Source organism: Cannabis sativa, chromosome 8 (genome assembly GCF_029168945.1).
Source record: "Cannabis sativa cultivar Pink pepper isolate KNU-18-1 chromosome 8, ASM2916894v1, whole genome shotgun sequence".
NCBI classification, from domain to species: Eukaryota; Viridiplantae; Streptophyta; class Magnoliopsida; order Rosales; family Cannabaceae; genus Cannabis; species Cannabis sativa.
The window spans coordinates 26,220,856-26,246,785 of record NC_083608.1 but is presented as its reverse complement, the minus strand read 5'-3'; the positions used below and the strand labels follow the sequence as shown (position 1 = coordinate 26,246,785).

General features: G+C 34.9%; 3 protein-coding genes across 3 annotated transcripts; 1 reads left to right on the top strand and 2 right to left on the bottom strand.

Moving 5' to 3' along the window:
- Nucleotides 1–7,146: 7,146 nt before the first annotated feature.
- On the bottom strand, nucleotides 7,147–12,419 carry LOC115700863 (MLP-like protein 28). The gene is made up of 2 exons (XM_061102651.1): nucleotides 11,853–12,419; nucleotides 7,147–7,649 (listed from the first exon to the last, which is right to left on the bottom strand). Exons 1-2 carry the CDS (start codon nucleotides 12,055–12,057, stop codon nucleotides 7,381–7,383), a joined length of 474 nt encoding a protein of 157 aa, XP_060958634.1. The 5' UTR covers nucleotides 12,058–12,419; the 3' UTR covers nucleotides 7,147–7,380.
- Nucleotides 12,420–16,960: 4,541 nt separating this feature from the next.
- LOC115700059 (uncharacterized) lies at nucleotides 16,961–18,583 on the top strand. The gene has a single exon (XM_030627613.2). The coding sequence runs from the start codon at nucleotides 16,961–16,963 to the stop codon at nucleotides 18,581–18,583; it is 1,623 nt and encodes a 540-aa protein (XP_030483473.2).
- A 4,699-nt stretch (nucleotides 18,584–23,282) lies between these two features.
- Nucleotides 23,283–25,708, bottom strand: LOC133030513 (uncharacterized). The gene is made up of 3 exons (XM_061103282.1): nucleotides 25,508–25,708; nucleotides 23,572–24,005; nucleotides 23,283–23,487 (listed from the first exon to the last, which is right to left on the bottom strand). The coding sequence occupies exons 1-3, from the start codon at nucleotides 25,706–25,708 to the stop codon at nucleotides 23,283–23,285; spliced, it is 840 nt and encodes a 279-aa protein (XP_060959265.1).
- Nucleotides 25,709–25,930: the final 222 nt, after the last annotated feature.

The window sequence follows — 25,930 nt, the reverse complement described above, 5'->3', positions numbered from 1 at the left end:
TAATATTTCCATATTAATAGGATTATATATACTCCCTATAGAAATACATTTTCTTTGATGAAAGTGATCAGATCATATAATTAATGGATTTTGTCACTGGTGATGGATGAAAAATATACAAATAAATTATATTTTGTCGCGTATATATACATTATTAAGTGTAGTGGTGTCAAATCTTAGTATATATAATCGGAGTACTACTGATTATGCGTTACTTTATAATAATTTATTCAAATATCTTTATATATTAAAAGTGTCTATCTAACACTATTTCTTGGTTTAACAGAATATACTTAAAAATAAAAGAATATTCTGTTAAATTTAACGATTAGGTTTGATCTCCCGTTAACAAATAAGCCCAATAATTAAACCAAAAAATTAAACAATCTTTTAACTCAAAAAAATAAAAAAATATATATATAAAAAATAAAACTACCGTCATGATGAAACTAATTCCCCTCAAATTAGGATTCCATTCATTAGATTCGTTAACTCAAAAAAAAAAAAAAAACATATATAAAAAATAAAACTTTACGATCGTGATGAAACTAATTCCCCTCAAATTACGATTCCATTCAAATCAGCAATTTTACTGGGATGAGATGCAACCAACATCGGTAGAAAAAGAATTCCAAAATAATACAAATGTTTCTGCTATATGACATCCGACAAGAACCGAACCATGCCTCGTCTTCGTTCAACGGAGAGAACCCCGTGAATGGAAATTCGGCACCAGTGTCTGCTCCTGATAGTTCCGGCGCTTGTATGGCCATGAAGCACAACCCGGGTATAGCCATGGATTGGACCCAAGAGGAACAGACTGTTATTGAAGAAGGCCTTGCCAATTGAGTATTATCTCGATATGTTGTTTTGTTCAATTGTTTGAAATTTCTTCTTGTTTTGATTCTTGAGCTTTCTAACTAGGTTTTTTAATGAATTATTTTGGCTTCTCCATTATTGAATTTTTGTGTTAGGGTAATTTGAATTTGTGCTAACTCGGTGTATTAAAATATGGGTTTTTGGTTTTGACAGTAATAAAATTGTTATGTACAGTTGAACAAGATATATCTCCAAATTTGGAATTAATGCTTTGTAATTGGGAAATTTAGGTGGGTTGTGATATTTTGTTTCCTTTCTATATTATGGCTACGAGTGGGCCTTTGAATAGCAATGCTCTTTTTGCTCTCAGTTAGACCTAAACCCAGTAAGTTTTTTCATTCCATTTATTCAGAACATCTTTTTAAGAACACAAACCAAATTATGTTCTGTTTCTATTCTTAGTGTCAACTTTTAAAGAATGAGTGTCCTGACTAAACATTCATCTTGGTTTGTGTCACGAAAGTTTTATCTATTATGATTTCTGTTATTTCTGCTATATTGACTTGTCGGATGTCATATGTGGCTATTATTAATAAATTTAATACCATCAATTATATTTTGATGAAAAGTATTATCATTATTTATTTTAAAATTATATATGAAATTGAAAAAAAAAATTATAACCATAATTAAAACCTAAAATAAAACTTAGTATACGTGACAGGTCACGTAACAACTACCTAGTATATATATATAGATGTAAATTTGATTTTGTGACATCGTACAATTAGTATTTAAAATATTTTATTTCTACTTTTTGGAAATTAAGGGACGTGGGATATAGAGTGTCGATACACGTGAATTGTACGCAGCACTACAAGGGGGATGGATGAAATTATTACAAGTAGATAAGAATAATAAATGATTGATTATCGGAAAAGTGGAGAGTGGGGAAGAAATGTATTTATTTGGTGGGAAAGAAAAGAAGAGTGGAAGACTTAAATTAAAGAAATGTTAAAACATGTGACTAATATGTTTATGAGGTTGTAATATTACTATTATATAATTTTTATTTATTTTAATTTTATAAAAATTATTTAAAGGTGCTAATAAATTACAAGATATCTTTATGAGGTTGTAGTATTTTAGTGTTCCATAACAATACACTTTAAAATATAATGAATTATTACTTAAGTAGGGGATGGAGAAAATTTAATGAAGAGAGAAGATGAAAAAATATTTATTTTATTATTAGAAAAGAAAAGTAGTGAATTAAGAGAAAAAAATTACTAAGTCTCATTATAGTATTGTAAGAGTAAAATTCTTTTTGATTTTAAGACCAATACAATTTCAGTTACAAAATTAGTTAAATCACTTGTTTGGAGCCTTATTAAGAACCTCAACCGGCTCTCAAGATTTAATCGACTCAACTTAAAAAATAGTTACAACTGAAATCCAGTTCAACTATTTTACACTCAAGCTTTCATTGACTTACAACATATTTAAAACCTAATTTAGTGCACATGATTCAATACTTGGGCTAGAGAGAAGATCCATGGAGAGACGAGTGAGAGAGAGCTCCATTTAAGTTGTTTGCGAGAAAACAAAGAAAGAAAGTTAGAGCATAATCGTGTAAAATAGAAGTAGTGTAAAGGGAGAATAAAGATGGTAAAATATTATCAGTTAATGAATGTGACTTGAAATCAATGGAGAAGTTGTAAATTCATACGTGAAGATAATGGAAACTCGAGTATCTCAGTGGGGAGCTCAAACAAAGGACGTATCCCATCTTTTTGTAGGTGAACCTTGACACAATATTCATCATGTTTTTCTTTTTCTATTTCATTTCATCACTTTATCTCTCTGTGTATTTTGATTTTGATTTGTGTTTTGTTGTGTTTGTGTGTGGATCTCTAACCCTAAATCGTTTAAAGAGTTCCTAGGGTTCTCGAAGATTTGTTCTAACCCTAATTTCTGAAGACTCGTGGTTTTGTTAAAGTTGCTTTTGAATCAAGAGTTATTGGGCTTGATCGGGTTAGGCTATTGTTTTGGGGCTCATGGATGGATGAGTGTAAATTTGCAATAATATTAGTTTCCAATTAATAAAATTGCCTAATATCAATTTTTGTGTTTTCTAATAGTGGTATTAGAGCACAACAACAACAAATTCAACATAACAAAGAACAAGAAATCAATAATTCTGGAGGAAGAAGATCCCCAAGATTAGGGGCAATTCAATACACAAGAACAAGTCTTCATTCTTGAAGGACTAGTGGATGTTCCACTAAACAATTCACTAGAATTCTCTAAATCTAGCTCTTCTATTTTAGATTTATGTACTGGCTATAATAAAATGAGTAACTTTAAAATTGATATAGATGAATTTGATGGGTCAAGTGGTTATAGGATTTGGAGAAACAAGATTAGATCATTGTTGGCATAGTAGAAGCTTAAGGGTTCTTGAAGAATGAATTGAATGGACGAAGGGTACATCTAAGATACAACAAGAAGAGTACCTTGAAACTGCAACATGGATCTTAATCTTTAACCTATCAGATGCTATAATCAGGCTTTGGATAAGGAAGAGACTTTAGGAAGGGTACAGAAGAAGTTGGAAGAGAAATTTCCAATAGAAGTCTCTCACCAATAAGATCTTTTTAAAGGAAAGATCTTTGGCTACAAGATGAGTTACTCCAAGACTCTAGATGAAAATCTTGATGAGTTACTAAGGATGCATATTGCGCTTGTTAACTCTGGAGAGAATGAGACTCTAAGTGATAAGTGATGAAAAGTAAGAAATTATAATTCCAAAATCTCTACAAGATTTATTATGAAAAATGAAGATTTCTATAAAGTATGTAAGGACGTCTTTTACCCTAGAAAAAGTCATGCCAGCATTGAAATCCATGGACTTAGAGATGAAAACAGAGAAGGGGGGACTCTAATGGTGAACTAAACTTGAGTCATGGCAGATCACACCACAAGAAGCCCTATAATAATAGAGGAAAGAGTAAGAGCAGATGACTACATAGGGGAACAGGAAATGGGAAAGGCAGATCCCAATTAAGAGGACCAAAAAACCTTAATGGTTGTTATCATTGTGGCAAGCCTAGCCACTTTAGAAGTGTTATACCTGATTTTTAAGAAATAAAAAAAGTCAACCTTGAAACTTTGACCAAGGCTTACAAAGGCCAAATAAATTAAGATATCCTATTTGAGGGCCCAAAAGATGGCACAAGTCCCTCCCACTAATTTGCCAAGAATTAATGTGACCAAAGCATTTTTTCTAGCATCTATGTAAACCACACAATATATTTTGGGCGGTTTGGATTTTCATTGTATTATTTCAAGTTGTTTTTTTTTGTCAGTTTATTCAGTTTGGTTTTGGCAATTTATTCTGGTTGGACGGTTTGTAAATTTTGTTGAAAAACCCTAATGACAACAATTACTTTTGATAATATTTTCTATGTATGAGCTGAACTGGCGAAAGTGATAGAAGCCTTCTTCTTTTTGAGTTGGACTTCCTTTTAGGTTGCAAAGGAAGTTTAACTCATGAGGGGTTGTGATAGGCCAATTTCTCAAGTCGTAAAAGATAAAGAAAGTGGCAAGGATTCTATAGTCATTTAGATTTATTTGGTAGGGACAAACTCCAAAAGAAATTCGCGATTCATATGAACCACATGTGCAAAGGAAAATAAGTACCTGCATTCATATGGAACCTCGACTAGGTACTACAACAAGGATTGTGAGAGCTAGTAGGACCCTCAGATAATGTACATATAAAAAATAAAGTTTAATTCCCATATTATGTATTCTTCTCATCATATGAAATTTGGGGCAGAGATAATGTACCCAAGCGTAGTTTTTTAGCTGACCTACAATTTTAAGAAGGCTTAAAATAATGGAACATTTAATTTGGCTTCCTTTGATGTTTATAATGATACAACTTGTTTGATTTGTGGGGAGTTAGTGACTTTATTGAAGATCACAAGTATTTATTTTTTTTTCTTGTAAATTAAACACTTTTTGTTCATGTATCATCTTAGCTGGATTTTCCTTCTACTGTTTTCTTCTAAAAAAAACTCTTGTTGGGAAAGTTACTAAAGATGAAATTTATTGGTTTAACCATATATCAATATCCATGGATACAAGAATACATCTAAAATGATTTGTGGGCTTATTTTCTTCATCATTCAACAACTTCGTGTGCTTTGGAAGTGGAGTTAAAGGTAGTTTTGTTCGCCTTTGAGTGGGCTCTGCAGAGTAATTGGATGGAGGTGTCGATTTTTCCTGATTCGCAAGTGGTGGTTCAAGCTTTGCAGAAGCATAGTGTTATCCCAAATTAGATTTTTTTTTTTAAAGTTTCCCTTTTGGTTTTAGAATTAATTAAGATTTTACATTTTTGTAATTTTTTCTTTGTGAACCGTAGCTTTAATGCTTTTGCGGATGGTTTAGCAAATCAGGCTAGAGTCAATAGCCAAGTTGCTGGTTTTTATCAAAGGGACGAAATTGCTCCTGTGATTTCCATCTTTCTTTCTTTAGTGATGAACTTAGTATTCTTTTGAAAAAAAAATTGAATTTCTACCTTAATGCAATATAAGTAAAAAGAAAGTAGAGTATGATAGATGAGGAGTTTAGAAATGATGAGAATAGGAAGGATGAAGAATATAATTGTTCTTCTTTATATTGTTTGGTATTAAGTGTGAAGTTCCAAAGATAAATAGTAAATTAAATATTAAAATTATGACAATATTATCCTCTATAATATTATTATACATTATTTTTTTTTTGTCTTTTTATTTAATTCTTTCTAATGGAATCAAATTTTTATGTTTGGAGGGAGAGGGCGGTCCGGTCCATCTTTCCCACAAAAAAATAAAAAAAATTATCACCCCCTTCTTTCTTTCCTCCACCCTTTCCCTCAGTTCTTCTGTCTCCCAAATATAATGTTAAACTCTAAAATGATATAATATTTTGAAGATGTATTAATTAAAAATTCATCCACAAATATTTATATTGTAGTTATTGGATCCAAATCACCTTCCCCAATTCTTGTCTCATTTTGTGTCCCATCTCAATTTAAAATCAACCCCATTTCTAAAAAACATGTAAAATTATAAATATAATTTCACCAATACATTTAACATATCTTTCTAAAATATAATATAACCTCATTTCTTTATTTTTTTTATTTAATATTATTTTATAATTTAAAAAATATCATCTCTCAGCCTCTTATATAAATACATTTCTTTTTTCCTTTTTCAAAATCAATAATTCACTCATCTTTTTTTATTTTTTTTTTTAAAATCTAGAAATGGGTCTGTATTTTCCAACCTGGACAGAGTAAGGTGCGGTGTAATGAGGTTTGGGATAGACTGAATACTCTAAATCATAGCTCTTAATGTAGAGGATGCTTCAATATGGAATTACAAGGGATGCAAGCTATCTGTTTTGCATTCAGTAGAATGAAATATTAGAGCATTTGTTCTTTGATTGCTCATTTTCGTAGGAATGCTTAGCAAAAGTGAAGGAGTGGCTCAGCTGGAAAGTGCAAACTACATCAGTCACAAAGTTGGTGAGGTGGATTGAGAGAGCTAAATGTAGCAAGTACAAAAAGAAGGTGTTTGCACAACAACGACTAGCTTAGTATACCATTTGTGGAAGGCTAGAAATGACAAACTTTGGAATACTACAAATGAAGATGTGGACAGATTAGTAACAAGAGTTAAGGAGGTTGTGAAACAAAGAGTTTTTTTGTATGTGGCCTAAAAAAGATAGTGTCATAGAGATGAATAGTTTTGCTCATTATAAAGTAAATAAAAACATGTATAGAGATAAAATTAGCTTACACAGTTTGGTGAGGCTATTAGATTGTACGAAATCATTTGGAGTAATGAAAATTATAATTGGTATAAAAAAAAAATAAAGTTTAATTCCCATATTATGTATTCTTCTCATCATATGAAATTTGGGACAGAGATAATGTACCCAAGCGTAACAATTTTAGGAAGGCTTAAAATAATGGAACATTTGGCTTCCTTTGATGTTTGTAATGATACAACTTGTTTGATTTGTGGGGAGTTAGGGACTTTATTGAAGATCACAAGTATTTATTTTTTTCTTGTAAATTAAACACCGTTTGTTCATGTATCATCTTAGCTGAATTTTCCTTCTACTGTTATCTTCTAAAAAAACTCTTGTTGGGAAAGTTACTAAAGATGAAATTTATTAGTTTAACCATATATAAATATCCATGGATGCCAGAATACATATAAAGTTAAATTCAATTATTCCAATAAACACAAACGGTCTTTTGAAGTCATTAATTAATTATAAAATTCAAAAATACACACGTTCAGTACAATCATAAAAACTAAAAATCTCACTGTATACACGTACGAAACTGGCTAGGCTACGTACTTATTATTACAATCTTTACTCTCATCATGAATATTGAGTATTAATTATTACAAACCAAGCTCATATAATATATATATATGGGTATATATATTTATATTATTACACACATATTAATTAAAGATTATTATTTAATATTTTTTATGCCTGAAGAAGGTGAGATTCAAGATCTTTGGACAAATCAATTGCAAGCTGAAGCAATGTATGTGGGTCTATAATTTCATCATGGAGCTTCTCATATTCTAAAAACCAATGGACAACGCTTCCATCACCTTTAGGAGTCACTTTTAGTGTTGCTTTGAAGCTCTTGAAATGTTCCAATAGATCACCTTCAATCACTTTGAAAGTGATCGAATTCTTCTCATCATCTATTGCTTCTATTATTTGTTTAGCTACTTTCTTCTCCCCATCTGAAATTAAATCATATACATTAATATATAAAAATCAAAATCTCATGCCCTTGAGTTATTTTGTTTATGCATATGCACCATATATTAATGAGTGCTGCCTGATCGGGATACGTTTAGTGTGACGACATCGGTTGAAGGTAAATTAACAAAGTCATTATTAATTAATTACAAGACGTGATATATAAATGAAAGTTCTTAGATGTATTAATATTCTTTTATTTCTCTGTCAATAGGGGAATGGTATATATATATATTTATTGATGACAGCCTATGTAAATATATTTTGGATAAAATATAATTTTTTTCTAAACATCAGGGAGATGAGAAACACTTAGGGAATTCTTTTGTTTTTAAGAGAAGGAAGAAGGACGATTATAATAATTTGAAAGCTAGCATGATGAGGCAGCTTGAAGGGTGGAAGAAGAAGTTGCTCTCTTTTGCTGGTCATCAAATGTTGATATAGTCAATTGCCTCCTCTTTGTCAGTCTATTGTATGTGTACCAACAAGTTCCCAGTTTGAATTTGGAGATTTGGATGCAGCTATGAAGAAATTTTGGTAGATTGGTAGTGCGCAAAAGGATAGGTTTATGGTCTACAAGGCTTGGGACCTAATTTGCCAACCAAAATAGTTTGGAGGCTTGGGCATGAGAAGTTTTAAAGACATAAATAGGGTTTTGCTGTCTAAACTAGCCTGGTCTGTGGCTTAAAAGGTAGACAAACCTCGGGTGAATTGTCTTCTCAAGAAGTATTATTTATTTGAAAGCTTCTAGGTAGTGAAAGCAAAGAGTAACATATCTTACTTGTTGAAAAGTTTGTAGGATGATAGAGGTTTAATCTCTAAGGGTTCAGTTACTTTGTCAGTCGAGGGAGGTTCTTTTGATGTGTGGAAGCAACCTTGGATACCATGGATGGAGTTCCATGAGTTTGAGCAATCAATGGATCGTCTCCAAAGTAGAAGATATACAATTAAAATTGTTATAGATTTGTCCATAGGTAATGCTTAGAATAGTGAGATTGTGTTCCAAATTTTTGGAGAAGAACTTGGCAAAAGAATTATGGAGATTCCTAGACTTCCTTATCCCCATTTGGATCAGCCTATTTGAAAAAAAATAAAATTGAATGGTGAGTTCTCTATGAAGAGTGCTTACTGTGTGGATCAAGGAAACAGGTTTGGTCCAAAAAGGGATTTATGGAAGTGCTTATAGCATGCTGATACTAATCCAAGGATTGTAGTGCTGGTGTAGAGAATTTTGAATGAAGCTATCCCTATTAAGAGTTGAGTACCGTTCGTAGTAGAAAAAGAGTGTTATTTGTGTGCTTTAGGAGAGGAATCGGGTTTGCATCTGTTCAAAGATTGTAGTGTGGCTAAGGCTCTTTGGTTTTCAAGAATTTTTTCTCTTATTGGTGAGAAGATACGAGATTTCTCTTTGAGTCTTTTTGCTAAAAACCTCCTTTCCTCTATTCATAGTAGTAGTAGAAATTTGTTTCTGGTATACATGGGTTGCTTACTCTCTATAATTTGGAATGTAAAGAATAGTTTACTAATTTTTGGCAAAGAGATTAATGTGGCAGAGTTAATTTCAAAGGTTCAAGAAATGTTTGTTGAATATGGTAGCAATTTAAGTTCTGTTCCTCTTCAAAATAATGACCCCATGGAAGATCATGGTCCGAGAGTCTCTAACTCAATCGAGGGTTATTTTTGTTACTGATGCATCTTGGTGCAAAGGGATCATGGAGGCTATTGCCGTTATGGTCAACATCTAAAATGATTTGTGGGCTTATTTTCTTCATCATTCAACAACTTCGTGTGCTTTGGAAGTGGAGTTAAAGGTAGTTTTGTTCGCCTTTGAGTGGGCTCTGCAGAGTAATTGGATGGAGGTGTCGATTTTTCCTGATTCGCAAGTGGTTTGTTCAAGCTTTGCAGAAGCATAGTGTTATTCCAAATTAGATTTTTTTTAAAGTTTCCCTTTTGGTTTTAGAATTAATTAAGATTTTACATTTTTGTAATTTTTTCTTTGTGAACAGTAGCTTTAATGCTTTTGCGGATGGTTTAGCAAATCAGGCTAGAGTCAATAGCCAAGTTGCTGGTTTTTATCAAAGGGACCGAATTCCTCCTGTGATTTCCATCTTTCTTTCTTTAGTGATGAACTTAATATTCTTTTAAAAAAAAAACTTGAATTTCTACCTTAATGCAATATAAGTAAAAAGAAAGTAGAGTATGAAAGATGAGGAGTTTAGAAATGATGAGAATAGGAAAGATGAAGAATATAATTGTTCTTCTTTATATTGTTTGGTATTAAGTCTAAAGTTCCAAAGATAAATAGTAAATTAAATATTAAAATTATGACAATATTATCCTTTATAATATTATTATACATTATTTTATTTTGTCTTTTTATTTAATTCTTTCTAATGGAATCAAATTTTTATGTTTGGAGGGAGAGGGTCCCGTCCATCTCTCCCGCAAAAAAATAAAAAAAATTATCACCCCCTTCTTTCTTTCCTCCACCCTTTCCCTCGGTTCTTCTCTCTCCTCTACCAAATATAATGTTAAACTCTATAATGATATAATATTTTGAAGATGTATTAATTAAAAATTCATCCATAAATATTTATATTGTAATTATTGGATCCAAATCACCTTCCCCAATTCTTTTTGTGTCCCACCTTAATTAAAAATCAACTCCATTTCTAAGAAAAATAAAAAATTACAAATATAATTTCACCAATTCATTTAACATATCTTTCTAAAATATAACCTCAATTCTTTATTTTTTTATTTAATATTATTTGACAATTAAAAAAATATCATCTCTCTCAGCCTCTCATATTAATATATTTCTTTTTTCCTTTTTCAAAATCAATAATACATTCATCTTTTTTATTTTTATTTTTTTTGTTTAAAAAAAAATCTAGAAATGGGTATTTATTTATTTGTCTCTTTATTTCTATTGATTTTTCCTCTTAGAAACATCTTTGATTATTTTTGTTACTTTAGTACTTGGAGGCTTGGAGCACCTTTTCCTGTTATCCAAACAAATTTTCCTTCGGTTAATTTCTTTTAGAATTTATCAACTTGAGTTCATCTAAGGATTTATTTGCTGATTTAGTTTGAAATTAATGATATTTGTATTAATATAATTTTCTACTCCGATCCTATAATCGGACTCCATTGTAGTTTTTTTCTTCTCAATATATTAATAGAAGTTTCAGTTTTTTTCTCTTACAAAAAGAAAAAAAAAATAAAAAATCTGCTATTAACCTTAATTAGAAAGTAAGAAAGATATAGAAGGAATCAAACCCAAGGCATGGACAAATACAAGTTACATAAAAAATTTAATAGCAACTCCATTGCAAAATCATAACTGAACACATAATTATTATTTTCAAAAGAATAAAAACTGGTTTGATTGGTTCATTAATTAATGGAAATCTATATAAACCCTTTAATTATTTAACTGCATGCTTTTTGTGGGTTTAGTCACGTATGTTTGTACTCAAGTTCTGTAGAAAAAGTTAGATTTTCTCTAGACATCTGTTGGTTTTCTTTCCATTTGACTTTTTCTCTTGTTGGTTTATTAGACTTTATAAATTATTTAAAACCTCACCTCATAGTCCAAATCATTTTAATTAAACAAGCGTGGAAATGTGCTCCATTTATTTATATTTATATATATATATTTAATTTACAATATGCTAGAAGAAATGACAGTGGCACTTCTGATCCTCAATAATCCATTAGAGAAGAACCAGAGATCATGAGAGAGACAGAGTCATGATATATTTTACAAGATGCTAGAAGAAAAAAAACATATATTTTTTTTTCAAATTAGAAAATAATATTAAATAAAAAACGGAGTTAATTTTGAGAAAGATATATATAGGTGTAGATGTAGAATTTTAATTGAGGTGGCAAACTGTGGCTCCGTAATTATTGCCATTGACACATTAGATCTAGATCAAACTTAGATGACCAAGAGGAATATAAAATTTGGGATGGATATCGATACGTTGAAGAATATCATCCTTGTAAATATATGATTTATGCATGTATGCGCACATATATATATATATCAATACAGAATCCTTACACATAATTCAGTATATATAGTAATTATCAATTAAGCTGCAAATAATAAACCTGAGAAACGTAAAAAATATTTTAAATTTCTGTTATAATTGAGCGTATATATATATACGTACCATGGAAGTAAGTCCAAGAAATGGTAGATCCCTCCGTACCCCATTCACCTTCATGTAATTCACAACCATGTATTATGTTTTGAGAGACATTAGAAACATGATGAGGAGTGTGCTTAAAAATGTGGTGGAATTTCTGTGCTTCAGCTTTGATTTCTACATTAGTCTCTAGCGTTCCAAAGAGGTCAGAAGAAGAGGAAGACGTCATATTATAATATCTCTTTCAAATAATATTACTACTGTATGTCTTTGATAAGATGTGATATATTTCTATATAGATATATTATAAAGCTAATTATTGATATTATGTAGCTACTTTGAAATAATAAATCAATGGCTATCATACCCTATATATAGGATATATATTTGGCTAGCTGTTCATGACGAGATCATGTATATATTATTATATCGTTTTCCTCCTCCTGGCTTTCATATTTGAATTAATGTATATTATTTATTATATATATGTTGTTAAACTGGATATTATCTATCCCTATATTAGTACGATATATCTTCTACTTTGAACTTAAGCTCTCTCAATTTATTCTTGGATTCTACCCAAAACATCTCACTGATTGAGATACTATCCATCTGTATATATATGCGGCCATAATTCTCCAAATTCTATAGCTAGTAACAGTAGTTATTAGCTTACTTGATGGTTTATATATGGATATATTTTCTAGAGAAAAATATTTTGAGTCTTTTTGATCAAACTTTGTTTTTAGTTTAGTTCGACAAAAAAAACCCTAGTAATTTGAGAAAAAAGTTGGAACATTATTAAAATGTAATTTATAACAATTTTATATTTATACAGAATAAATTTATTGAATGAACATATACATAATATATGATTAAAATTGTGTACCCCAGTCATTGATATATGCAAATCTTCTCACAATAAATTAGATATGCAAAATAAGAGAGAAAGAAATTAGTGGATTATATAGTTCTTCCAAACTCTCACTTACTCTTTTTAATGGTGATTTGATCAAAATTGAATGAGCAACAAGCTTTGAGACCAGACCAATATAGTACATTTATATTTATAAAAATTAGACATTCTATATTAAAATCCCTACCACATTAATTGACAGTTGATTTTGACGATGAATTGAGAAATTAAATTGGATCACTTAATTAAATCAAATAATATTGATGCTTAATAAAAAAATTTGTCAATTAATATACTAGATATTGATTTTATTTTAAATAAATCATTCTATTATATATATATATGAGGTGAATCCTAAATAAAACTATAGTGCAATTACTTTAAAAAGTAGTAAAGAGTTAGAAGAGTCTACCAAGAAGCTTATTCCTGAACCAACGATTGAAGTTGAGAATGAGGGTTTAGTAGAAGAAAATGTTACTAGAAACCTTGCACTATACAAGAAAATTGGACAATCTCAGTGGCCCAATCTCGACAGTCCTGTGTGTTCACCAAGATAGAGCTCGACAGACTTAATTAGCGAAGACTGTCGAGATTGGTCATTAAAAAGAAATAAAAATAAAACATTAAGGGGTCAATCCCGGTAGGCCTATGGAGGACTGTCGAGATAGGTTGTCACGACTTGAGCCCTAGGCTGTGGCAAATGTGTAATATCCATAACTTGGGTGGTCAAAAGGTCACACTTTGACCCTTGTAGGAAAATAAAACTTATAAATGATCCTTTTATTTATATTACAAAATACTAATTTAAAAGATATGGATTAACTCCTATATTAATAAGAAAATATTAGTAATAAAATCAGGACCACTCATCAATATAAAAGAACAGTAATATCCCCACAGTTATGTAATCACCAAATAGATAGATTTAATAAGTCAATAAAATACCAAAATAATATATAGCATCCATCTTTTCTCATTTCTAACTAGTACATAGCTAATTTAAGTCATCTAGACCATCCATTTGTTCTTAAATACAAAATCAGTCTCATTAGAAGGTGAAAGAGTAAAATATGACTAAACTAATAACGACATTCCTTTCCCAACGGTACCATCCTCATCCACTAGCATCAAACTGAGCACCTGGAATGGGAGAAAATAGGGGGTGAGCTTATAAAGCCCAGTAGGAAAACAACTAATATCAAAGGACCCTTGGTTTAATAAAATTCCTGCATGGTTAGCTTTATAAAAATAAAATGTCTCATCAACAGTATGAATATGTACAAATAAAATAGAGAGACCACAAATAATCACAAATCAAACGTCAAATGCATATCACACCGTCCACTAGACCCCTAGCTCTCAATACCAAATCATAGAAAACGACATCCAAAACCGGGTAGTCGCATCTGATATCCACCATAAATATCGGGGCTCAGATTTAATTCACTCCCTGTACATATTCTAGGTCTTTCACCTACAGGTGAGTGCACACCTGATCTACCTATGATGACACAGAGACTAGGTCGTGAAACAACAATATGCATCGAACATGATCAACATGACTCTCATCAATATAACCAAAGCAGACAAATAATAAGCATAACAAAAGAACATATTCCTTTTTATTTTCTAAAAAATTCTGCAGCATAACAGCTGTATTTTGAATAAACCCAAAAATCATAACCTGCATAAATATTTGCACACAAAAATATATTTGGCACTCAGTGCCCCAGAACAGTCCAGAAAATATGCAGATTAAGTTTTCAATTTTTTTTTCAAACAATTTTGTAAATCATAAAAATTTTGTAAATCACTTTGATAAGAAACCAGTGATACTTAGACCGTGGACAACTGATATGGATACAACGAGAATGGTGAAATCTGTACCAGTTTGGGTGCGTTTGAATGGTCTTGGGTTACAATATTGGGGAAAAAATAGCCTAAGTGCTCTTGTGAGTACTATAGGCAAACCTATTATGGTGGATAAGGTAACTCAAAGTAGAACTATGATTAAATATGCTAGAGTTTTAGTTGACATTGAGATTTCTGATTGTCCTCCTAAAACTATAGCCTATGTTAATGAACGAAAGCAGCTGGTGGAACAAACAGTTGAGTATGAATGGCTTCCAACTAAGTGCGGGGCGTGTGATCTTTTGGGACATATAACAACGAACTGTAATAAAGAAAAAGGGCCAGTGACATGGAGGAAAAAGGGGGTGCAAGAGCAGAAAAATAAATCTCAGGGTGCTGAGAAGTCTAATTCTAGCAATGAGATCACTAAACCAGGGGAGGAAAACAGTAATAACACCAGAAATGATGCTGATGAAGAGTCAATTTGGATTACTCCTCGCAAGAGAAGTTCCAAACAAGCTACTGCTGCTGAACCAGAAGCGATTACAAGGAATTGTTATGAGGCTCTAATTGAAGCTAGGGATGGGGGATTGGTTACAAACACCATTGAAAGTCCATGGAAGTATGCAACATAATGGGATGGAATGTTAGGGGTTTGAATAAGAGGGAAAAACAGAGATTGGTGTTAGATGTTTGTAGAGAAAATAAAGTTGGGCTAGGTGCTCTCCTTGAAACTAAAATAAAGCACGATAATGTGCAAGATGTTGTTGCCTCTAGCTTTCCTAACTGGGATTTCTATTCCAGTTCAGTAATAAGCAATCGAATAATTTTGATATGGCAATCGAAGTTTGTTTGTGTGGAAGTCCTGATGGAGGATGTTCAATTTATCCATTGTAAGGTCAAAGTGATAGGGTTAATGGAGGAGTTCTTTTTTACTGCTGTTTACGGTAGTAATTTGTTACTGGAGAGGAGGAATCTGTTTGAACAGTTGGCTGGCCTTGGTGTTTTAAACAAGCCGTGGTTAATTCTTGGGGATTTCAACGCCATGTTTGGCTTTCAGGATAGAGAGGGTGGCAAACAAATTTTAGCGAAAGACATTGAAGATGCTCAAAATTGGCTTTCCCAAGGTCAAGTGGAGGAGTTAAAAGGTTCTGGTTCTTATTTTACTTGGTCTAACAAGCATGACATGGGTTCTAGAGTTTATTCCAAGCTTGATAGAGTCTTTATAAATGAGGATTGGTTGGATCAATTTCCAAACACGGAAGTGTGCTTCAAATGGGATTGCATATCAGATCATAGTTATTGCATTGTCAAGAGCAATAAAATAGGTAATGTGGGAGTTAAACCCTTCAGGTATTGTAACCACTGGTCTCTTCATCGTAATTTCCGTGAGACGGTTTTGAATTGCTGGAACAGAGGGAATGGTGCTAAAACCGTGGCTGATGTGGGAAGAAAATTACTTAGACTGAAGCATGTGCTAAAGAAGTTTAATAGGGAGGAAGTTGGGGATATAGTGCATCTCTATCATCAAAGCAAAGTGGAGTTTATCTCGGCTCAGGAGAATTTGGCAAAAGACCCCAACAACAGCATCCTGCATCAGGATGAGAAGAGCAAAGGGTTGGGGTATGCTGCAGCCTTAAAGCAGTATTTCTGCTTTCTTTGTCAACAGAGTAAAATAACATGGCTACAAAATGGAGAAGAAAACACTAGATACTTCCATTCGGCTATGAAGAAAAGGAAGTTGGAGAATCGAATCACAACTGTTGAATTGAATGGGCGTCTGGTAGATGAGTACACCCAAGTAGTGGAGCATTTCCTGAACCATTTCAGGAATTTTATGGGAAGGAAAAGCTCTGCTACTAGGAGGCTTGATAACCATGTATTAGTCCGGGGGCCGATCCTTTCTTTGGAACAACAGGCTAATCTAATTAGACCTTTTAATGAGAAAGATGTGAGGAAAGCTTTGTTTGGGATTCATTCAAATAAAAGCCCAGGTCATGATGGGTTTGGTTCAGGCTTTTTCAAAAGCCTTTGGAGAGATATTGGGAAAGAGGTGTCCACAGCGATCCTTAATTTTTTTGAGGAAGGGGTGATGCCAATTTCAATGAAAGATGCTGTCATCACTCTAATCCCGAAGACTCTTGATCCCAAGGAAGCTAGTGACTTTCGCCCAATTGCTTGTTGCAATACTTTGTACAAATGCATCTCGAAAATGATTTGTGCAAGGTTATCAGAAGTCCTCCCTTGTCTTGTGAGTAATAACCAGGGTGCTTTTGTCAAAAACAGGCTGCTAGCTCATAATATAATGATTTTCCAAGATCTGCTCAAAGGCTAGACCAGGAAAAATGTTTCTGCTCGTTGTATAATGAAAATCGACTTGAGTAAGGCTTATGATACTGTAGACTGGCAATTTGTGGAAGACCTCCTCAATGGTTTGTGCTTTCCTATGCGGTTTATTCATTGGTTGCTTACTTGCTTAAGGGGTTCTACTTACTTTCTGTTGCTTAATGGAAGAATCCAAGGCTCTTTCAAAGGTGAAAAAGGGCTTCGCCAAGGAGACCCCTTATCTCCTCTTGTGTTTGTCCTAATAATGGAATATCTGTCTAGATTGCTCTCTTTTTATTCTAGCAAGAAGGGTTTTGGCTTTCATCCTCTTTGCAAGAATATGAGATTAACTAACCTCTGCTTTGCTGATGATCTAATAATTTTCTGTAAAGGGAATGTAAAATCAGTTGAGTTAGTTAATGCTGCCTTTCTTGAGTTTTGTCAAGCCACAGGTCTTGCTTCCAACAAGAGGAAATCTCATGTCTACTTTGGGGGAGTTAATGAGGAGATTAAGAGCAAGATTTTGGAGCTAATTCAAATGGAGGAGGGGACTTTCCCTCTCAAGTATTTGGGGGTTGTCCTCAGACCGACTAAGTGGAAGGCCTCGAATTGTGGTGTGATTTTGGATAAGCTTAGTCTGAAGCTTAGCGGTTGGGCGAGTAGAAATCTCTCATTTGCAGGGCGAGCCCAACTTATTCGCTCGGTTCTTCTTGGAATACGAAACTTTTGGATGAGCCTCTTCATTCTTCCCAAAAAAATTGTTGATGCTATTGACAAGAAGTGTCGAGACTTCCTTTGGGGAATGAATGGCAATATAAGCAAGCTCCACATCCCCTCTTGGGAGAAAGTTTGTCTTCCCAAGCAATTCGGTGGCATTGGTTTTAGAGAAGGTAAGAAGTGGAATTCGGCCATGATTGCTAAACATGTTTGTGCGATTTCGAGCAAGCAAGACAACCTTTGGGTTAAGTGGATCAATTCCATTTACTTAAAAGATGAGGACTTCTGGTCTATTTCAGCGAATCATGACTTTAGTTGGTATTTTAAAAAGATTTTGAAGATAAGAATGATGACCAATAATGTCATGTTGGACCAGGCGGCTAAGGGGAATAAATTCAAGGTGAGTAAGTTCTATGTTGATCTTATTGGGGCTGCCAAATCCTCTTATGCTACTTCTATTTGGCATAGGTTCATTGTTCCTAAACATAGATTCATTTTTTGGCAAATCATGAATGAACAATTGCTCACCCGTGATCTTTTAAGCAAATTTCTGCCCATCACTTCAGCTCTTTGTACTGTTTGTGAGGATGCCATGGAGTCCCATAATCACTTATTTATAGATTGCATCTTCACTAAGAAGGTAATTGCTGGTGTAGAAAACTGGGCAGGTATCCTAAGCTGGCCGAAAAGTTTCAGTGAGTTGCAGCAGCGATGTTTCCCAACCAAACCAGATTTTGCCGAGCAAGTGTTGAATTCAGTCTTTGAAGCCACTCTTTACCACATTTGGAGAAACAGGAACGATTGCTTGTTTAATGCTATGTGTTTGTCAGCTTCTTGTATTAGTAAAAGTATAAGAAATGTGGTCAAGACTAGAATTATTGGCTTTCATTGTACCAGTTCTAAGAAGAAAGATAGATATGCTATAAATGTTGTAAATAGCTGGTAGTGTTTTTTGTGTGTTGGTTGGCTGCTGCCGCCAGCTTTGCCTTTGTATTTGGTTGGTTCTTTTGAATAAAAAGTCTCCTTTTGTTCAAAAAAAAAATAAATTGGAATATGTCTAATGTTATACAACGCATATAAAAATCAAGTCCAATAATCAAGTTGAGTCCCTACCTCTCCCGAGTCGTTAAAATTTTTCCAAAAGACGATCTTAAGCTCTCAAGTCCCGAGCTCCAATTGTTTAGTCCAAACTTACATATTACTCTCACCGGCCTATACCATCAAATGGTTAAATAATTATCATCATCGCATTCTACATTCAAAACTGAGTCCAACGATATATAATATGACTATATTTAAAATTTAGGGTTCCGAAACCTCACCTAAGCGGTGCACATTAACAATCGGTGGCGGTAAAAATTGGTGTACCAGAAATGTCGCCGAAAATAGGAGTAGTATATATCAAAACGACCACCTCGACGAGTAGATCACACCCATGCCAACCGTTTGTCAAAACGGTACACGGTGTCACCGAAAAGTCGCCGGAAAGGGGCGGAGCTACAAAAATGTCACCGGAAAAAGCAGTGAACCGGGAAAAATGGTTTAGTGTAGGTTGTTCTCCTCGACGAGCTGAGTTTAGTGGTGAAGATGTTTCGTCAAACGGACGCCGGAGGTGACCGGAAAATCCGTTCAAAGTTTGAAATCCCAAACTTTGACTTGCGATCCCGAGTCAACGGCGGCGAGAGGAGCGGCGCCGCTTGGGGGGTGAGGTCGCCGACACTTGGGCTTTCGATTTTTTCGGCGCGTTGGGTCGGGCGGTGGCCGGAGATGGGTCGCCGGAGTGTGGTGGTTATGGAGGTTTATGGGTTTTATTTTTGTATTTTAAAGAGAGGAAAAGAGAGAAAGATAGATAGAATGAGAGAGGGGAACGAAGGGGTTCAGTATATTCAAAATAATATATATATATATTTTTTACATACATATATATATATATCATTATTTAATTAATATTTTATATATATATACATTTGACTCGGTCAAAAACCGAGTCTTTACATTCTCCCCTCCTTAAAGAAATTTCGTCCCGAAATTTTAAAGTACAACCTCAAGTTGAAAATTAAACAAGTGAGGATACTTCATATACATCTCGGACTCTAACTCCCAAGTAGCCTCGTCTTCTCTGTGGTTCCTCCATAAGACCTTAACTACTGGAATCTCTTTGTTCCTTACACTTTTAGCTCTCTTGCCAAGATTTTGACAGGTTGCTCTTCATAAGTCACATCTTCCTGAAGAGGGATAGCCTCATACTCAATAACATGTGACAGATTTGGAGTATACTTCCTCAACATAGACACATGGAACACATTATGAACATGTCCCAACTGTCCTGGTAAGTTTAATCGATAAGCGACCTCCCCAATCCTCTCGATAACCTCAAAAGGTCCAATATACCTCGGGGCTAGCTTACCCTTCACTCCAAATCTCGTTACGCCAAGCATAGGAGTAACTTTGAAGAAGACATAATCACCAACATTAAACTCAACTTCCCATCGATGGAGATCAGCATAGCTTTTTTGACGACTCTGAACAACCTTAAGTCTTTCTTGGATTCCCTTAATCTTTTCAGTGGTACTAGTGATAATCTGGGGTCCAATGGTGACATGCTCATCTGGTTCTGCCCAACACAATGGCGATCTGCATGGTCTCCCATATAAGGCCTCATAAGGAGCCATGCCTATACTGGCTTGGTAGCTATTGTTGTATGTGAATTCCACTAGTGACAAATGTTCTCCCCAACTACCTCCAAAATCCAAAACACAAGAGTGAAGCATGTCTTCCAAAGTCTGTATGGTCCTCTCAGACTGTCCATCTGTCTGTGGATGGTGGGCAGTACTCAAGTGAAGTTCAGTCCCTAAGGCTTGTTGCAAGGCCTTCCAAAACCTTGATGTAAATCGAGGATCTCTATCAGAAACAATGCTTGAAGGCACTCCATGTAGTCGAACTATATTGTCTACATAAAGTCGAGCTAGCTTGGTAAGCTTGTAATCCTTCCTGATTGGAATAAAATGAGCAGACTTAGTCAAACGATCAACAATAACCCAAACAGCGTCATGCTTCAAAGGTGTCAATGGCAACCCAGTAACAAAGTCCATGGTAATCTTGTCCCACTTCCATTCTGGTATAGGCAAAGGTTGAAGTAAACCTGAGGGTCTCTGATGCTCAGCCTTCACTTGCTGACATACTATACACTTAGCTACAAAGCTGGGCACATCTCTTTTCATTCCTTCCCACCAATATTGTCTCTTTAAATCTTGGTACATCTTTGTACTTCCAGGATGTACAGCAAATTTGGATCTATGGGCCTCAATCAAAATTGTCTCCCTAAGTTCAGGGATATCCGCAACAACTAGTCTTCCCATATGGTATAGATACCCTTCACCATTAACTGTCCACCCATCTAGTTGCTCACCATCCTGGATTCGGTTCCAAATAAGTCTTAATTTCTCATCTTGCAACTGACGTTGCTTAACTTGTTGAAGTAGTACTGGTGTAGCCACTAAGTTAGAGATACAAGCTACTTCTTCCCCTTCATAGTATTGCAAGTTATAATCACCCATTGTGATTGTCCTTTTCCAGTCCTCAAGAGCCAAACATGCCAAAGTACCATGAGGCTTTCTACTTAGTGCATCAGCTACTACATTAGCTTTCCCGGGGTGATACTGCAAAATGAAATCATAGACTTCCATATACTCAACCCATCTTATTTTCCTCAAGTTCAAGTCCCTTTGAGTAAAAAGATACTTCAAGCTCTTATGATCTGAGTATAACTCAAACTTTATGCCATATAAATAACATCTCCAAATTTTCAAGACAAAGATTACCGTAGCAAGTTCTAGGTCATGCGTAGGGTAATTCTTCTCATGTGGTTTCAATTGTCGAGAAGCATAGGCAACCACCTTGCCATTTTGCATGAGGACACATCCTAATCCAGTACCTGAAGCATCAGTGAATACCCCATATGGTTCCTCACTATTAGGAACAGTGAGAACAGGCGCCGAAGTTAATCTTTCCTTCAATTCTCTAAAAGCTTCTTCGCAACTATCATCCCACATAAACTTTACTTCTTTTCTTGTTAACTTTGTCAAAGGCATATCAATTCGTGAGAAATTCTCTACAAAGCGACGGTAGTAGCCTGCCAACCCAAGAAAACTTCGAACTTCAGTGACATTCTTTGGTCTTTCCCACTGTAGAATAGAGTCTATCTTTGCAGGATCAACGGTGATACCATCTTGAGAAATTACATGGCCCAAGAACTTGACTTCAGTCATCCAAAATTCACACTTCTCTCTCTTAGCGTATAATTGATGATCTCTCAATGTCTGTAATACTGTTGTCAAGTGTTCAGCATGATCCTCACATGTCTTAGAATACACCAAGATATCATCAATAAATACCACCACAAACTTATCCAAGAAAGGTCTAAAGACTCTATTCATAAGATCCATAAATGCAGCAGGTGCATTCGTTAACCCAAATGGCATTACCAAAAACTCAAAGTGTCCATAACGTGTCCTGAAAGCAGTCTTAGGGATATCTTCTCCCCTAATCCTCAATTGATGGTAGCCTGACCTCAGATCAATCTTTGAAAAGAACTTTGAACCACCAAGTTGATCAAATAATTCATCAATCCTCGGTAGAGGATATTTGTTTTTAATTGTCATCTGATTCAGCTTTCTATAGTCGACACAAAGTCGCAAAGTCCCATCAGCTTTCTTGGCAAACAAGACTGGAGCTCCCCATGGAGAAGTACTATGTCTGATGTAGCGCTTATCCATTAACTCCCCTAATTGTTTTTTCAATTCAACCAACTCTGCAGGTGCCATGCGATAAGGTGCAATAGAAACTAGTTGAGCTCCGAGAATCAAATGAATGCAAAACTCAATCTCCCTATCAGGTGGTAACCCTGGTAAATCCTCTGGAAACACATCCGGAAAACCACTAACCACAGATATCCAAGGGAACTGGTCTAACTTCCTAGACTCATCATCGATCGCAAACAGATTCCCTTAACACTCCAAGTTTCTCTTTCCACCTAAACATGCCCTTAAGATAGGATTTTGTCTCACTGCACTCATGTTGGCTCGATAAACAATGAAATCACCACTAGGGGTTAAAAGAGTCACTCTTTTACGTGAACAATCCACAATAGCTTGGTATTTAGACAACCAATCCATACTAAGAATTACATCAAATTTCCCCATAGGCAACACTAGTAAGTTTCCAGACAACTTGTGTCCCTCGAACACAATACAAACTGACCTACATATGGTGGATACCTCACCATGTCCCCCCATAGGTACACTCAAATGCAATGCAGGACTAAAAGTTTCCCAACTCAAACCCAACATACTAGCAAACATCAAAGATATAAAGGAATGCGATGCATCAGTATCAAATAACACATGAGCCCAAGAGTGTGAGATAAGAACCATACCATCAACAACTCCTTGGTCAGCACCGCCCTGTACATCATCAACCCCAAGAGCGTAGGCTTGAGCGGATGACTTTGCTTTTGCCTTTCCCCGTCCCTGACTAGGATAGCTTGTACTTGCACCAGACCCTCCACCTTGATTGTACCCTCTTTGACTCCCACTAGGAGCAGGAGTTTGGAAACCTTGTGAGTATCCCATGTTGAACCCTGAACCTTATGGCCTGAACTGATGTTGATACTGAGACTGCTGGCCCGATTGGGGTGTGAAACCATAGGACGAAGACTGAGACTGGTTTGTCCTGGGCTGTCCATGAAAAGGAGTAGACTCTACATAGCTCCCTATGGGTCCTCCATGAGATGCTTGAAATCTTTGTTGTCGTTGCGGGCAATCTTTCTTCTTATGACCTTGTTGACCACAACTGAAACACCCGTATGGTCCACTACGAGTCTTTCCAGATGAACCACTACTAGTGCTACCCCCACTAAATTGTTGTCCTTAGGACCACTGTCCTTGATTCTTCTTGGTTATCTTTCGGTCATTTCCTCTTCCTCTGCTTGTGTTCTTCTTCTCATTCCCTTCTACATGAGCCTCAGTTCGCAAGGCTGCTGTCACACACTCAGTCAGGTTGTTAAAGGTCAAAGGGGCTATAGGACCACGTATCGCAGGCCTCAAACGACGCATGAACTGTTCAATCACCAAGGGTTGATCAACAACACCAGGATATGCATAAGAGGATAGCTCTAAAAACTTCATGTAAAATTCATTCACAGTCATATCCCCTTGTCTTAGACCATCAAATACTCCAATAAGAGCCCTCCTGTGAGATGGACTAAAATATTGTTCCCTGAAAACTTCCTCAAATTCTCGCCAAGTCATCCCATCAGTTTCCATTGTCCTGGACAAGGTCTCCCACCAATCTGCTGCACCACCCTCTAACTTGGACACAACAAAAGTAACTTGTGTTAGCCCAAGATATGTTTCCAAGAGGGGGGGTGAATTGGAAATTTAAACTAATTTCGGAAAATTAAAACTTTTAACACAAAATTATGCAATTAGTCAATTAATCAAGTAAAAGCAAGTAGTATGGCAAGCAATATATTAAAACAAATAATTAAACTTGTAAAGTAAAGAGTTTAAGGATCAGAAAATGCAAACTCTCGATTTTTACAAGGTTCGGTAGAACTATGCCACCTACGTCCTTGGTCTTCAAAGCTATGGACCTAGCTTTGAGTTCCAATATCGAGCCAAGTTAACGGGCTTGACTAACCCTTACAACCGGGAAATTTTCACCAAGGTATTTCCAAACCTCTTACAATAGTTTCGCACCCCCGAGGACTATTAACCTCTTTCTCGGATTGTTAAAGTGCCAATCTCACTATTTCCGGGTTGTTTACAAAACCGGTGCCAACCTCACCTCAATCACAATATGGAAATGTGTTTGATATACAAGCTAAAATCACTCTAGAAATATGATGATACAATGGAAACCTAGAGTGAAAAGCAAGCACACTTAAGATGAATAAAATCAAATTTTGGCTCAAAGTGTGTGAAATGTGTTGGTTTGGATTTCAAACTTAGAAGCTCCTTAATCTCACTTAGATAGGTTAGATATATGTAATAAATGCTCAACCAACTTATTTTTTGAAAGAAAAATCGAGTTTATATAGTGTTTGATAAAAAACTAGCCGTTTATAGCCGTTAGCACGTTTCCCGAGGTGGGGTCAGCCATGAACCGGAAGTCCGGATGGGAACCGGAATTCCGGATTGATTGCAACCGGAATTCCGGTTGCCATCCGGAATTCCGGATGACCGACCGATGGCAAAAGTGCCATTTTTCGGGACTTAAACGCGCATAACTTCTTACTCGATTATCCGATTTCAGAAATTCCAACTTTGTTCTCTTAGTTAAACAAAATGTAATTTAGAAATTCAATCAAAAAATTTTTTGAACTATCGTGTGAGAAAACTTGTTGCACAAGTTAGTGAATGGGCCAAAATTCAAATTTATAAAAACTTAGTGTGCTATGCAAATCACTTTAACAAGACTAAAGTAGATTTATACCATTTAATTTTGAGTAGTCTTGATGTAGAAGAGCCTCCTAGCTTGATTTGCATGTTTTTGATCCCAAGTTGATTTTTCCCGAGAGTTGACCTTGACTTTGACTTTGACTTTGACTTTCGGGTTGACTTTTTGACTTTGGGATTTTGAAGACCTCTTTTGAATAGGGTCTTGAGTTGTTGATCCCTTGATGAATCTTTTGCTCTTGACATGCTTGTTGAGTCCATTTAGTGTTGCTTTTAAAAGTTTGGTAAAAATACCAAAATATTTATTTTCTCTTTTAAATTTGCTACAAAATCAATAAATCATTAGTAACAAATAATAATCAAATATTTGCTAATCATCAAAACAAGGAGATCGAAAAGTTTGAGTTAACAACTTGATATTCCTCAAGTGTTCCTATTGTGTTGAAACTTTTCTTTATTTGCCTCAACCACCTTTCAGCTACCATGGGATCTTGTCCACCCTCAAACTCAGGCACTTGGATTCGATGAAAGACTTGAAAATGATGACTCTGTCGAGCGGCAGGATCCATCTGTTGAGGGGGAATAGCCCTTAAGGCTTCGAGAAGGGCGTTCATAGGGAATTCAGCTTATGAAGGTTGGACATTAGCTTGAGGGGCGTCTTCTCCAACCGTTCTCCTTGTCTTCTTTCCTTTTGGAGGCATTTTCTTAGGTCTGAGAACCAAAAGCTAATCAGTTAGTGAGGATTGGATGCTAATAATATAAATATGCCTTATCCATATAAATACCAAGATATTTATTACAATTATTATTTAGAATAAATCTAAACTATTTGGTGA

What these genes read in the sequence shown, in the direction of transcription:
- LOC115700863 (XM_061102651.1), bottom strand. Translation starts at nt 12,057, where the DNA reads ATGACGTCTTCCTCTTCTTCTGACCTCTTTGGAACGCTAGAGACTAAT. An exon ending in TTCTTGGACTTACTTCCATG is followed by an intron (nt 7,650 to 11,852) that starts GTACGTATATAT and finishes ATTTAATTTCAG; the next exon opens with ATGGGGAGAAGAAAGTAGCT.
- LOC115700059 (XM_030627613.2), top strand. Translation starts at nt 16,961, where the DNA reads ATGAAAATCGACTTGAGTAAGGCTTATGATACTGTAGACTGGCAATTT.
- LOC133030513 (XM_061103282.1), bottom strand. Translation starts at nt 25,708, where the DNA reads ATGAACGCCCTTCTCGAAGCCTTAAGGGCTATTCCCCCTCAACAGATG. An exon ending in GAACACTTGAGGAATATCAA is followed by an intron (nt 24,006 to 25,507) that starts GTTGTTAACTCA and finishes GTTGTGTCCAAG; the next exon opens with TTAGAGGGTGGTGCAGCAGA. An exon ending in AAGAAGAATCAAGGACAGTG is followed by an intron (nt 23,488 to 23,571) that starts GTCCTAAGGACA and finishes CGGGTGTTTCAG; the next exon opens with TTGTGGTCAACAAGGTCATA.